General features: G+C 50.3%; 1 protein-coding gene across 1 annotated transcript in view; it reads right to left on the bottom strand.

The window, feature by feature from the left end:
• Window positions 1-15,582, bottom strand: part of LOC137385192 (palmitoyltransferase ZDHHC5-like) — a 102,376-nt gene that overhangs the window by 24,435 nt on the left and 62,359 nt on the right. The window contains exons 7-11 of the mRNA XM_068060179.1: window positions 13,895-13,997; window positions 10,218-10,309; window positions 5,982-6,114; window positions 5,608-5,731; window positions 3,230-3,336 (exon numbers count right to left, since the gene is read on the bottom strand). Of these exons, the coding sequence (XP_067916280.1) occupies window positions 3,230-3,336; window positions 5,608-5,731; window positions 5,982-6,114; window positions 10,218-10,309; window positions 13,895-13,997 (559 nt within the window). The remainder of the gene's footprint in view (window positions 1-3,229; window positions 3,337-5,607; window positions 5,732-5,981; window positions 6,115-10,217; window positions 10,310-13,894; window positions 13,998-15,582) is intronic.

Genomic DNA, 15,582 nt, shown 5'->3' with positions numbered 1-15,582 from the left:
ATTTATCCACATTATACTGCAGCTGTCATGTATTTGCCCACTCACTCAACCTATCCAAATCATACTGGAGTTTCTCTGCATCCTCCTCACAGCTCACACTCCCACCCGGCTTTGTGCTGTCTGCAAACTTGGATATATTACATTTAATTCTCTCATCTATATCATTAATATTCTTTTGGGCCTCCTTATCTCGAGAGACAATGGATACGCGCCTGGAGGTGGTCAGTGGTTTGTGAAGCAGCGCCTGTATATATTGTGAATAGCTGGGGTCCTAGCACTGACCCCACCAGTCACTGCCTGCCACTTGGAAAAAGACCCGTTTATTCCTACTCTTTGTTTCCTGTCTGCCAACCAGTTCTCTATCCATGTCAGTACCTTACCCCCAATCCTTTGTGCTTAATTTTTCACGCTAATCTGTTATGTGGGATCTTATCGAAAGCCTTCTGAAAGTCCAAATACACCACATCCACTGGTTTCCCTCATCTTCTACTGGTTACATCCTCAAAAAATTCCAGTAGATTTGTCAAGCATGATTTCCCTTTCGTAAATCCATGTTGACTTTGTCCGATCCTATCATTGTTTTCCAAGTGCTCTGCTATTACATCTTTTATAATGGACTCTAGCATTTTCCCCACTACTGATGTCAGGCTAACCGTTCTATAATTCCCTGTTTTCTCTCTACCTCCTTATTTAAATAGTGGGGTTACATTAGCTACCCTCCAATTCGTTGGAACTGTTTCAGAGTCTGTAGAATTTTGAAAAATGACCAGAATGCATTCACTATTTCAAGGGCCACTTCCTTAAGTACTCTGGGATGTAGATTATCAGGCCCTGGGGATTTATTGGCCTTCAATCCCATCAATTTCCCCAACACCATTTCCCGACTAATACTGATTTCATACAGTTCCTCCTTTCCACTACACCCTATGTCCCCCAACATTTCTGGGAGGTTATTTATGTCCTCCTTTGTGAAGACAGAACCAAAGTATGTATTTAATTGGTCTGCCATTTCTTTGTTCCCCATTATAAATTCCCACGTTTCTGACTGTAAGGGACCCACATTTGTCTTCACTAAACTTTTTCTCTACACATACCTATAAAAGCTTTTAGTCAGTTTTAATGTTCTCTGCAAGCTTACTCTCATACTCTATTTTCCCCTTCTTAATCAATCCCTTTGTCCTCCTTTGCTGAATTCTAAACTGCTCCCAATCCTCAGGTTTGCTGCTTGTTCTGGCCATTTTATATTTCTCTTTCTTGGAACTAATACTATCCCTAATTTCTTTTGTAAGCCACAGTTGAGCCACCCTTCCTGTTTTATTTTTGCACCAGACAGGAATGAACAATTGTTGTAATTCATCCATGCGCTCTTTAAATACTAGTCATTGCCTATCCACTGTCAACCCTTTAAGTAACGTTCCCCAATCTATCATAGCCAACTCGTGCCTCATACCTTCACAGTTTCCTTTATTTAGATTCAGGACCCTAGTCTCGGAATCAACTCTCTCACTCTCCATCTTAATGAAGAATTCTATCATGTTATGGTCGCTCTTCCCCAAGGGACCCCACACAACAAGATTGTTAACTAATACTTTCTCATTAAACAATACCCAGTCTACGATGGCCTGTTCTCTAGTTGGTTCCTTAACATATTGGTCCATAAAACCATCACGTACGCACTCCAGGAATTCCTCCTCTACAGTATTATTGCTAATTTGGTTTGCCCAATCTATAGGTAGATTAAAGTCACCCATAATTACAGTTACACCCTTATTGCATGCATCTTTAATTTCCTGTTTAATGCTATCCTCTACATCACCACTGCTGTTTGGGGGTCTATATACAACCCCCACCAACGTTTTCTGCCCCTTGGTGTTTCTTAGCTCCACCCATACAGATTCCATACAAGGATTTTCTGAGCTAATATCCTTCCTCACTATTGTGTTGATTTCCTCTTTTACTAATGACGCTACTCCACTTCCTTTCTTTTTTTGCCTGTTCTTCCTAAATATTGAATACCCCTGGATGTTCAGTTCCTATCCTTGGTCACCCTGCAGCCATGTCTCCATAATCACAACTATATCGTATCCATTTACATCTATTTGGGCGGTTAATTTGCCTACCTTATTGCGCACATCCGCGCATTGAGACACAATGCCTTTAGGCTTGTCTTTTTAACATTCTTAGTTATCTCAGCATTATTTCGCACTATGGCCCTAATTGTTCCTTGCCCTTGATATCTATGCCTTCCACTTTTGCCTTTGTTTCCTGTGTTTAATTTCTATCCTTGTTTCCTCCTCCTCAGTCTCCCCACTCAGATTCCCATTCCCCTGCCATTCTAGTTTAAATCCTCCCAAAGGCACTAGCAAACGCACTCTCAGCTTTACCTGTTGCACACCGTACCCGCTATTGCAGCTGCGCGGCCCAGGGGGGGGGAGGGGGAGGACACGGATGCAACAAGGAAGAAAGGAACGCAACAACAGCAACAACCTGCATTTGAAAAGCACCTTTAATGTAGCAAAAATGTCCTAAGTCGCTTAATAGCAGATCTGCTGATGGGGGTGAGATAAAGTAAGGGTGGGAGGAGGCTCATGTGGAACACATGGAGCAGTCAGGCCACGGAGAAGGTACAAAAAAAGATTCAGAAGGATACCAGAACTGAGAGAAACCAGAAACTCTAGACAAGAGAAGGCGGAGTGCTGACCCGATTAACATTTAAGATAATGAAAGGGTTCGATAGGGTAGATGTAGAGGAGATGTTTCCACTTGTGAATGAGACCAGGACCGGGAGCCATCAATACAAGACAGTCACTCATAAATACTTGAGAGGAAAACATTTGTGGGGCTGTGAGGAAGGAGCAGAGGGGAAAAGGGAATAATTGGATAGCTCCATCAAAGGGATGGTACAGGTATGACGGGCCGAAGAGCCTGCCTGTGTGCTCTATGCAATCCAGAAGGGAATTCAGGAGAAACCTCTTTCCCCAGAGAGAGGGGTGAGAATGTGGAACTCGCTACCACAGGGAGTGGTCGAGGTGAACAGTGTCGATGTATTTAAGGGGGAAGCTGGAGAAACATGAGGAAGAAAGGGCGAGATGGAGAGGGGTGGAAGGAGGATCACATAGAGGAGAGACACGTTGGCACCAAAGAGTGAGGCTAACCAGCTGGTTTCGATGCTGCAGACCCGATGGAGTTCAAAATAAAGCGACAGCACCCACGAGATTGGGAAACGTACCTTCTCACTGGCGGAGTGTGTGAGGGCAGCATGGTTGCCATAGGCCGGCCTGTACTTGTACATGGTGGGAGTCGGTGGGTTTTCCATTCTGCTCAGCAAGTTGCTCTCTGTGCAGGGGGGCAAAAGGTTGGGGAGAGATAAAAAAAAAAACACTCAGGTCAATGGCGACTCACGAGGGGAGGGGAAGCGCCCAAATGCCCATGTCTAAGAATAGCAGCAGCTTACACACACACACACGGGCGTGCATGCACCAATCCCAGGTACGGCACTGGACCAATGTCCAGAGTTGTGAATCGCCGCACCACCCCCCCCACCCACCCCGCCACCTTTCATAGGACATACAGCCTGATGTTCCGCGTCACCGTGATCCACCCAGACACCAAACCAGCCCGCCCCTCAGCACCATCAACTAGGGCCTGACGCATGGGAGGGTCAGACTGGACATCGAGAAGCGAGGGCGGGAGCCAGACAAAGCCGCGATGTCTGTCTGACTGACTGATTTCCTCCGGTTCCTTCAGCGCTCCCGTGGGTGAGGGAGGACTGATTTCTCCAGCTGCAATCAACCAGCTGCTCCATTCCTTGCCGCACAGGCCTGCATGCGTCTTCCAGAGCGTTTAATTCAACCCTGTTCACATCTACGATCACCGGAGCGGTCTGCTGTCAGGCCAAGGCCCCTCAGAACACAAGCGGGACTCCCGTGGCTCTTGCCCACATGGCCTTTCCCTCCCTTTAAAAAGAGCAGCACACCCAACCACTTGGACCGAAAGGGTGCTGCTCTCAAGCTGAGGCAGCTCTGCTGAAAACCCACTCCTGATGGTGTCAAGGATCCAGCAGCTAACCTTTTAGCTCCCTAAGGACCATAGGCATCTCTCCCCGTTAGAGAGACAGTTGATGATGTAGAGCTGGAGGGTCACCATTCATCAAGCATGGGGCAGGGCGAGGATGCAGGACTCCATGAACGACCACAGCCGGGATGGGGATTAAACCCCAGCTGTTGGCATCTTTCCACATCACACTCCAGCCGGCTAGCCAACGAAGCAAACTGGCTAATCAACAAGAGCCAACTAAAGAGACATGCTTGGAAGGGGTGGCAACTAAGTACAAAGTGGGGACACCCTGTCAGGGTAATGTAGAGGGAGCTCTACACTGTATCTAACCCGTACTGTACCTGTCCTGGGAGCACTCGATGCTGACACTGGGTATAAAGTGGGGGAGGACACACTGTCAGGGTAATGTAGAGGGAGCTCTACACTGTATCTAACCCGTACTGTACCTGTCCTGGGAGCACTCGATACTGACACTGGGTATAAAGTGGGGGGGACACACTGTCAGGGTAATGTAGAGGGAGCTCTACACTGTACCTAACCCGTGCTGTACCTGTCCTGGGAGCACTCGATGCTGACACTGGGTATAAAGTGGGGGGGACACACTGTCAGGGTAATGTAGAGGGAGCTCTACACTGTATCTAACCCGTACTGTACCTGTCCTGGGAGCACTCGATGCTGACACTGGGTATAAAGTGGGGGAGGACACACTGTCAGGGTAATGTAGAGGGAGCTCTACACTGTATCTAACCCGTACTGTACCTGTCCTGGGAGCACTCGATACTGACACTGGGTATAAAGTGGGGGGGACACACTGTCAGGGTAATGTAGAGGGAGCTCTACACTGTACCTAACCTGTGCTGTACCTGTCCTGGGAGCACTCGATGCTGACACTGGGTATAAAGTGGGGGGGACACACTGTCAGGGTAATGTAGAGGGAGCTCTACACTGTATCTAACCCGTACTGTACCTGTCCTGGGAGCACTCGATGCTGACACTGGGTATAAAGTGGGGGGGACACACTGTCAGGGTAATGTAGAGGGAGCTCTACACTGTATCTAACCCGTACTGTACCTGTCCTGGGAGTGCTCGATGCTGACACTGGGTATAAAATGGGGGGGACACTGTCAGGGTAATGTCAAGGTAGCTCTACACTGTATCTAACCCGTGCTGTACCCGTCCTGGGAGCACTCGATGCTGACACTGGGTATAAAGTGGGGGGGGACACACTGTCAGGGTAATGTAGAGGGAGCTCTACACTGTATCTAACCTGTACTGTACCTGTCCTGGGAGCACTCGATGCTGACACTGGGTATAAAGCAGGGGGGGGGACACACTGTCAGGGTAATGTCGAGGGAGCTCTACACTGTATCTAACCCGTAATGTACCTGTCCTGGGAGTGCTCGATGCTGACACTGGAGAGAGGGACACACTGCCTGTCTAATGTAACAGACCCCGCTCTATGGTGTCCACAAGATTTTCTTTTCATGAAGTTCTTACTGCTTTCTCCCATGTGCACTACAATAGCAGGTGTATTGGCGAGTAATCACTCACCCTCATTCGTTGCTAAGGTCAAGTGTGCCCTGAGCCCTGAGTAGCGGTTCAAATCTGGTTTTGGTGGAGGAGGTGGCTCGGCGTCTGCTGACTGGCTCTCCATAACCTCCAGACTTCCTTTAGACTGTGAGAAAGAGCAGAGATTGTGGGTTATTACACACATGGTGGAGATTCTAAACGATGCCCTTTTACACCATCTGTAATGGAGCAGAGACAACACAGGCAGAGACACAACCGCCCCCACCGCCCTCACTCTCCGCCCCCACTCTCCGCCCCCACCGCCCTCACTCTCCGCCCCCACCGCCCTCACACACCATCTGCTCCGTCCCTCCCTCCCTCCCTCATATGAGCTCCAGCTGGCTGTGGCCCCTCACCCTTGTCCTCTTGAGGTTTGTTTGAATCCCGTTGTCCATGAGTTTCATGGTGACCTCCGTGTCGGAAACCATGGGCCGCAGGAAGGGTGTCTGTATGGGTATCTGGAATTCCCTCTTATCTCGGCTGATGTACCTGACAGGGATACAACATCAAATCAGACATGTTAGCGGCACTCAGGAGGGGATAGTGGTTATGGAACAAACTTCAGGTCATTGCAAATCCGTGACACAAGGTTCCAGGCTCCCGGTTGCAGGACATCCCAGTGGTACACTGATCCCTCCGATTCACTTGCACCCAGCAAAATCTAATTTGGAGAAGGTGGGCCGAGATAAAGCAGAACCAGAGGTGGCCTGCACACATCCTTGCTCTCTTCCTTCCTTCCGCTGCCATGTGGAAATTGGCAGGGTTTGATGCCAGGTGAGTAATATTGCACACACCTATCCAGAAGACCCACTGAATACTCTGCTCCATCTGCCAGCCTCCATCGTCTGTTCAGCTGCAGCCTTTCCTCTGAACCCACGGGCATTTGGGTGACAGGCTTTCACTTGCTTTGGTTTGATCCCAAAAGTCTCAAGAGGGGCGTGGCACAACCTTGTGGATTAACTGAGACAACGAAAGGATGCGTATTGCTGGCATTCAGCATTTCCTCTCCCTGTCCACAGGCAGATTGCTGACTTTGACCCACAGCTCCCACAGGGGTAAAAGTTCAGTGTATGATCTCACTGGTCAGTCCACCTCCAGTCCACTCCATCAGTGAGAGGGGAATCATTCATCTCCCTGTATCTGGGGATGGGTGTGAAGGGAGAAGGTCCAGTCCATCTCCACAGACTTGAGCATAACTTCGAGGGCAAAATTACAGTGCAGTACTGAGAGAGCACCGTACTGTCAGTGGATCAGTCCTGAGGGAGTGCTGCACTGTCGGAGGGTGAGTACTGAGGGAGTGCTGCACTGTCGGAGGGTGAGTACTGAGGGATTGCTGCACTGTCGGATGGTCAGTCCTGAGGGAGTGCTGCACTGTCAGGGGGTCAGTACTGAGGGAGTGCTGCACTGTCGGAGGGTGAGTACTGAGGGAGTGCTGCACTGTCGGAGGGTTAGTACTGAGGGATTGCTGCACTGTCAGGGGGTCAGTACTGAGGGAGTGCTGCACTGTCAGGGGGTCAGTACTGAGGGAGTGCTGCACTGTCAGGGGGTCAGTACTGAGGGAGTGCTGCACTGTCAGGGGGTCAGTACTGAGGGAGTGCTGCACTGTCAGGGGGTCAGTACTGAGGGAGTGCTGCACTGTCAGGGGGTCAGTACTGAGGGATTGCTGCACTGTCAGATGGTCAGTACTGAGGGAGTGCTGCACTGTCGGAGGGTCAGTACTGAGGGAGTGCTGCACTGTCGGAGGGTGAGTACTGAGGGATTGCTGCACTGTCGGAGAGTCAGTACTGAGGGAGTGCTGCACTGTCGGAGGGTCAGTACTGAGGGAGTGCTGCACTGTCAGGGGGTCAGTACTGAGGGATTGCTGCACTGTCAGATGGTCAGTACTGAGGGAGTGCTGCACTGTCGGAGGGTGAGTCCTGAGGGAGTGCTGCACTGTCGGAGAGTCAGTACTGAGGGAGTGCTGCACTGTCGGAGGGTGAGTCCTGAGGGAGTGCTGCACTGTCGGAGAGTCAGTACTGAGGGAGTGCTGCACTGTCGGAGGGTCAGTAATGAGGGAGTGCTGCACTGTCAGTGGATCAGTCCTGAGGGAGTGCTGCACTGTCGGAGGGTGAGTACTGAGGGAGTGCTGCACTGTCGGAGGGTCAGTCCTGAGGGAGTGCTGCACTGTCGGAGGGTGAGTACTGAGGGAGTGCTGCACTGTCGGAGGGTCAGTCCTGAGGGAGTGCTGCACTGTCGGAGGGTGAGTCCTGAGGGAGTGCTGCACTGTCGGAGGGTGAGTACTGAGGGAGTGCTGCACTGTCGGAGGGTCAGTCCTGAGGGAGTGCTGCACTGTCGGAGGGTCAGTACTGAGGGAGTGCTGCACTGTCGGAGGGTGAGTCCTGAGGGAGTGCTGCACTGTCGCAGGGTGAGTACTGAGGGAGTGCTGCACTGTCGCAGGGTGAGTACTGAGGGAGTGCTGCACTGTCGGAGGGTCAGTACTGAGGGAGTGCTGCACTGTCGAAGGGTCAGTACTGAGGGAGTGCTGCACTGTCGGATGGTCAGTACTGAGGGAGTGCTGCACTGTCGGATGGTCAGTACTGAGGGAGTGCTGCACTGTCGGATGGTCAGTACTGAGGGAGTGCTGCACTGTCAGTGGATCAGTCCTGAGGGAGTGCTGCACTGTCGGAGGGTGAGTACTGAGGGAGTGCTGCACTGTCAGGGGGTCAGTACTGAGGGATTGCTGCACTGTCAGATGGTCAGTACTGAGGGAGTGCTGCACTGTCGGAGGGAGAGTCCTGAGGGAGTACTGCACTGTCGGAGGGTGAGTACTGAGGGAGTGCTGCACTGTCGGAGGGTGAGTCCTGAGGGAGTGCTGCACTGTCGGACAGTCAGTACTGAGGGAGTGCTGCACTGTCGGAGGGTGAGTCCTGAGGGAGTGCTGCACTGTCGGAGGGTGAGTCCTGAGGGAGTGCTGCACTGTCGGAGAGTCAGTACTGAGGGAGTGCTGCACTGTCGGAGGGTGAGTACTGAGGGAGTGCTGCACTGTCGGAGGGTCAGTCCTGAGGGAGTGCTGCACTGTCAGTGGATCAGTCCTGAGGGAGTGCTGCACTGTCGGAGGGTGAGTACTGAAGGGAGTGCTGCACTGTCAGAGGGTCAGTCCTGAGGGAGTGCTGCACTGTCGGAGGGTCAGTCCTGAGGGAGTGCTGCACTGTCGGAGGGTGAGTCCTGAGAGAGTGCTGCACTGTCGGAGGGTGAGTACTGAGGGAGTGCTGCACTGTCGGAGGGTCAGTACTGAGGGAGTGCTGCACTGTCGGAGGGTGAGTACTGAGGGAGTGCTGCACTGTCGGAGGGTCAGTCCTGAGGGAGTGCTGCACTGTCGGAGGGTCAGTCCTGAGGGAGTGCTGCACTGTCGGAGGGTGAGTACTGAGGGAGTGCTGCACTGTCGGAGGGTGAGTACTGAGGGAGTGCTGCACTGTCGGAGGGTCAGTACTGAGGGAGTGCTGCACTGTCGGAGGGTCAGTACTGAGGGAGTGCTGCACTGTCGGAGGGTCAGTACTGAGGGAGTGCTGCACTGTCGGATGGTCAGTACTGAGGGAGTGCTGCACTGTCGCAGGGTCAGTAATGAGGGAGTGCTGCACTGTCGGATGGTGAGTCCTGAGGGAGTGCTGCACTGTCGGATGGTCAGTACTGAGGGAGTGCTGCACTGTCGGAGGGTGAGTACTGAGGGAGTGCTGCACTGTCGGAGGGTGAGTACTGAGGGAGTGCTGCACTGTCGGAGGGTGAGTATTGAGGGAATGCTGCACTGTCGGAGGGTTAGTACTGAGGGAGTGCTGCACTGTCGGAGGGTGAGTACTGAGGGAATGCTGCACTGTCGGATGGTCAGTACTGAGGGAGTGCTGCACTGTCGGATGGTCAGTACTGAGGGAGTGCTGCACTGTCGGATGGTCAGTACTGAGGGAGTGTTGCACTGTCAGAGGGTCTGTACTGAGGGAGTGCTGCACTGTCGGAGGGTGAGTACTGAGGGAGTGTTGCACTGTCAGTGGGTCAGTACTGAGGGAGTGCTGCACTGTCAGAGGGTCAGTACTGAGGGAGTGCTGCACTGTCGGAGGAGCAATACTGAGAGAATGCTGCACTGTCGGAGGGGCAATACTGAGAGAATGCTGCACTGTCGGAGGGGCAATACTGAGGGAACTCCATACTTTTGGAGTTGCTGTCTTTTGGGATGAGACATTAAACAGAGATCCCGTCTGTGATCCTGAGAGGGCATCAAAGGTCCCACAGAAAAACTGGAGGAGTTCTACTCGGAATAATGGGGATTATATTTATCCCCCAAGCATTAACACTTAAAAAAATGCATATTATCCGATCATTTATCACACTGCTGTTTCTTGGCTGCTGCTTTTTCTATTTTACAACAGTGAATGCTTTCAGAAGTGCTTCATTCAAGTCCTGAGGTAATGAACAGCGCTCTAGAAATACAAGTCTTTCATGTTTGTGAAATAAAAGGGGAAGTTTTGAAACCAACTTGATGGAGAGCCATGGGTTGGGGGTTGTTGGGCAGGGGGAGAGGGGTTGGCGGGGTGCTCAGGAATGGATAGAAGTAGAAGTCTTACCTGGGTGCCTGTGAGCTGCAGAGTACGTAAGAGATATTCATCCAACAGCCCTGCGTGAACGGGTTCACCCCACCCCGGAATTTACCTGTCACCTGCAACAAGGGAGATTCATTTAGTTGTGGGAACAGTCAGAGGTAAACATCACAAAGTGACTGGGAACGTTGGACTCTTGTAACCCTCTCAACTCCTATCCACTTTATCGCCCTCTCCCTCGCCTCCACTATCAGTGTCTGGCCTTCCGTCACCAAGCTCCTCGAAGGTTTTCCAGTCACCTGATCCCTTTGCCGATTCCCTCCCACACCCCCTTCCTGAAATGTTCCCCCTGATTCCCATTGACTTCAGTTTTGCTAGGACTCCTTGATGCCATACTCAGTCAAATGCTGCCTTGATGTCAAGGGCAGTCACTCTCACCTCACCTCTGGAGTTCAGCTCTTTTGTCCATGTTTGGACCAAGGCTGTAATGAGGTCAGGGGCTGAGTGGCCCTGGCGGAACCCAAACTGAGCGTCACTGAGTAGGTTATTGCTGAGCAAGTGCCACTTGATGACACTGTCCAATGACATGATGGTCTAGTCTCTACCTCACTCAAACATCCCCTATTCTGACCAGCCTCCAACTTCCCACTACTGATAATTCTCAGTCAGTTGCCCCCTTGTTACTGATTTACCACAGGAACAGGAGACCATTCAGTCCCAGGAGCCTGTTCTGCCATTCAATGAGAATAAGGCTGACCTGCATCTGAACTCCATCCACCCATCTTGGCTCCATCTCCCTTTACAGCTGTGGTTCGCAGAAATCTATCAATCTGACAGTTGAAATAAATTATTGAGCATCTACTGATTACTGTGCGAGAGTGTTCCACAATTCTACCACCCTTTGCGTGAAGAAGTGTTTCCTCACCTCTCCCGAATGGCCTGTCTCTAATTTCAAGGTTATGCCTCCACCTTTGCCCGACAGTCCTTATACCACTGGAAAAGGTTTCTCTCCATCTAACCCGATCAAATCTAACCAAATCCTAAAAACCTCCATCACCGCCTTAATCTTCTATATTCCCAGGAATACAAGCCTAGTTTACTTTCTGTTCTGTTTCTGTTCACAATCTCTATAACTGATTTGAATGTGGGGACCAAGTGTAAAATTTCCAAATTTGCTGTTGACACAAACCTAGGTGGGAATGTAAGTTGGAGGCTTCAAGGGGATTTGGACAGGCTAAATGAAAGGGTAAGAACATGGCAGATGGAATACAATGTGGAAAAATGTGAAGTTATCCACTTTGGTCGAAAAAAAAAAGAGAAACACAGAGTATTTCTTAAATGGTGAGAGGTTGGGAAGTGTTGATGTCCAAAGGGACCTGGGTGTCCTTGTTCATGAGTCACTAAAAGCTAGTATTCAGGTACAGCAAGCAATTAGGAAGGCAAATGGTATGTTGGCCTTCATCGCAAGGAGATTTGAGTACAGGAGTAAAGCTGTCTTGCTTCAATTGTATCGAGCCTTGGTGAGACCGCACCTGGAGTATTGTGTACAGTTTTGGTCTACTTATTTCAGAAAGGATATACTTGCCATAGAGGGAGTGCACTGGAGGTTCACCAGTCTGATTACTGGGATGGTGGGATTGACTTATGAGGAGAGATTGAAAAAACTGGGCCTGTATACTCTAGAGTTTCGAAGAATGAGAGGTGATCTGATTGAAAATTACAAAATTCTTACAGGACATGACAGGGTGGATGTGGATAGGATGTTTCCCCTGGCTGGTGAGTCCAGGACCAGCGGACACAGTCTCAGAATAAGTGGTAGGCCATTTAAGACTGAGATGAGGAGGAATTTCTTCACTCAGAGGTTGGTGAATCTGCAGAATTCTCTACCCCAGAGGGCTGTGAAGCTCAATCATTGAGCACGTTCAAGACAGAAATCGATAGACATCTGGATACTAATGACATCAAGGGATATGGGGACAGTGGGGGAAAAATGGTGCAGAGGTGGATGATCAGCCATGATCTGTTCGAATGGTGGAGCAGTGTCGACGGGCCGAATGGCCAATCCTGTTCCTATGTTCCTATCTCACCCGTCCTCAATCGAATCTTTGGAGCCCTGGTAATATTCTGGTGAGTCTGCACTGCACTCCTTCCGAGGTCAATATATCCTTTCTGTCCAGAACTGTACACAGTGCTCCAGATGTGCTTCAACCAGGGCTTTGTGTCACAGTCGTAAAACTTCCTCCTCTTTATATTCTAGCCCTCTAAAGGCACAGCTCTAGGTCCGCCTTAGCCTTATGCCTTATTGAGTGGGAAGCAGACTCAAAAAGGCGTGTAGCCTACTCCTGCTCCTGCTCCTGGTAATGTTTTTATGTTCCTCTCCTGAAGGTGCTGCCTCTGGCCTCCTGATCCCACCCCAGCAACTGATGGAATTTAAATTCAATTAATTAATCAAAATCTGGAATTGAAAGCTACTCTCAGTAATGGTGCCATGAAACCATCATCAATTATTGTAAAAACCCATCTGGTTCACTAATGTCCTTACCTGGTCGGGCCTACTTGTGACTCCTGGCCCACAGCAATGTGGTTGTTTCTTAAAGGCCCTCTGAAATAGCCGAGCAAGCCACACAGTTGTCAAGGGCAATTAGGGATGGGCAACAAATGCTGGCCTTGCCAGCGACACCCACATCCCATGAAACGAATAAAAAAAAACTTATAACCTCTGGTTCCTCTTATATTTCTGGTGAAACTTTGCCCATTTCAGATATCAAAATCACAAGCAATATCAGGAGGCCATTCAGCCCCTTCACCAGCCTGTTACACAGGAACAGGAGGAGGCCCATTCAGCCCCTTCTCCAGCCTGTTACACGGAAACAGGAGGAGGCCCATTCAGCCCCTTCTCCAGCCTGTTACACAGGAACAGGAGGAGGCCCATTCAGCCCCTTCTCCAGCCTGTTACACAGGAACAGGAGGAGGCCCATTCAGCCCCTTCTCCAGCCTGTTACACAGGAACAGGAGGAGGCCCATTCAGCCCCTTCTCCAGCCTGTTACACTGGAACAGGAGGAAGCCCATTCAGCCCCTTCTCCAGCCTGTTACACTGGAACAGGAGGAGGCCCATTCAGCCCCTTCTCCAGCCTGTTACACTGGAACAGGAGGAGGCCCATTCAGCCCCTTCTCCAGCCTGTTACACTGGAACAGGAGGAGGCCCATTCAGCCCCTTCTCCAGCCTGTTACACTGGAACAGGAGGAAGCCCATTCAGCCCCTTCTCCAGCCTGTTACACTGGAACAGGAGGAGGCCCATTCAGCCCCTTCTCCAGCCTGTTGCACTGGAACAGGAGGAGGCCCATTCAGCCCCTTCTCCAGCCTGTTACACTGGAACAGGAGGAGGCCCATTCAGCCCCTTCTCCAGCCTGTTACACTGGAACAGGAGGAGGCCCATTCAGCCCCTTCTCCAGCCTGTTACACACGAATAGGAGGAGGCCATTCAGCCTCTCAAGCCTGTTATATGATGGCTGCTCCCAATTAACATCCAATCCCTCCTGCCCGAGTCTGCTCTACTGCAAAGCCCTCCTCAGAATAGCTCCACCAGCCAGAATCCCACGCATGAAGGATGGTGCAATGGGTACTGAAAAGAGATGGGGGCCAATGAGGGGTAAAGGAGATATGGGTGATAGGCAGGAAGTTTCCTGGTATAGTTACTCTTACCTGTTCGTTGGTAGTTCGCCCCCTCGCGACCAGCACGATATGGAATCCAGTCAGACCGGCCACAGGAATGAAGAACAAGCCCGCCACACACATGACCGCCATACTACATCGGTGGAGTCAAGGGAGAAAGAGAGAGAGACATAGACACACACGCACACACACACACAGGAGAAACATTGCTCAAAATCCCACTCCGGGAGTTTGTGTGTGTCCTACTGGTCACCAGTCCACTCAAGGACCACATTGGGCAGGAGTGGGGTGTTGACTTTTACACATTGGGCTCTGTCTGATGTGTGGAGAAAGTGACGCAGAGACCTGGAATGTCAAATCTAGCCACAGAGAGGATGGAGGGGGCTGTACAAAACTCTGGTTAGAACACAAGAAATAGAAGCAGGTGTGGACCATATGGCCCATCGAGCCTGCTCCGCCATTCAATACAATCATGGCTGATCTTGGGCTTCAATTCCACTTTCCCACCTGCTCTCCAAATCCCTTGATTCCCTGCAAGACTAAAATCTATCAACCCAACCTAAAGTGTATTCAATGATGGAGCATCCACAACCCTCTGGGGTAGAGAATTCCAAAGATTCACAACCCTTTGAGTGAAGTAATTTCTTCTCATCTCAGTCCTGAATGATTAGCTCCTTATCCTGAGACTGTGTCCCCATGTTCTAGATTCCCTGACCAGTGGGAACAATCTCTCAGCTTCTACCCTATCAAACCCTTTCAGAATCTTGTCTGTCTCAATGAGATCACCTCTCATTCTTCTAAACTCCAGAGAATACAGGCCCAATTTACTCAGCCTCTCATCATAGGACAACCCCCTCATCCCAGGAACCAATTTAGTAAATCTTCACTGCACTGCCTCCAGTGCAAGTATATCCTTTCTTAAATGTGGAGACCAAAACTGCAAACAGTATTCCAGGTGCAGTCTAACCAAAGCCCTGAACAATTTTAGTAAGACTTCTTTATTCCTGTACTCCAATCCTCTTGCAATAAAGGCCAACATGCCATTTGCCTTCCTAATAGCCTGCTGCACCTGCATGTTAACATCGTGCATTCCTTATGAGTACCCTCAAGTCTCTCTGAACATCAACACTTATCAGTTTCACACCTTTTATAAAATATTCTGCTCTTCTATTTTTACGACCAAAGTGAACAACTTCACACTTCCCTTTGCCATCTTGTTGCCCACTCATTTAACCTGTTCGACTACACCTGCAGCACTGTTAGCAGGACAGGGAACCGCACCCTAGGAAGGAGGTAGTGGCCCTGGAAGGAGCTTTACCAGAATGATACCTCCAAGGGTGAAATTGTGAGGACAGAATACACAAACATGGCTTGAATTGCCAAGAAGATAGAAGATTAAGGGGAACTGATCGGGATGGATACAGAGAAACTATTTCCGCTGGTCAGGGAGTCTCGGACGAGGGGGGCAAAGTATAAAAAATGAGAGCCAGACCTTTCAGGAGTGAAATTAGGAAACACTTCTGCACACAAAGGTTGGGAGAAGTTTGGAAATCTCTCCCGCAAACGGCAATCGATGCTGGATCAATTGTTAATTTTAAATCTGAGATTGATAGATTTTTGTTATCCGGAGGGATTAAGAAATAGGGGACAAAGGCGGGAATATGGAGTTAGGTCACAGATCAGCCAGGATCTCACTGAATGGTGGAGCAGGCTCGAGG

The sequence above is a fragment of the Heterodontus francisci genome, chromosome 28 (genome assembly GCF_036365525.1).
Source record: "Heterodontus francisci isolate sHetFra1 chromosome 28, sHetFra1.hap1, whole genome shotgun sequence".
NCBI classification, from domain to species: domain Eukaryota; kingdom Metazoa; phylum Chordata; class Chondrichthyes; order Heterodontiformes; family Heterodontidae; genus Heterodontus; species Heterodontus francisci.
Note: the sequence above shows the minus strand (reverse complement) of the source record. Positions and strands in the feature narration are given on the sequence as shown.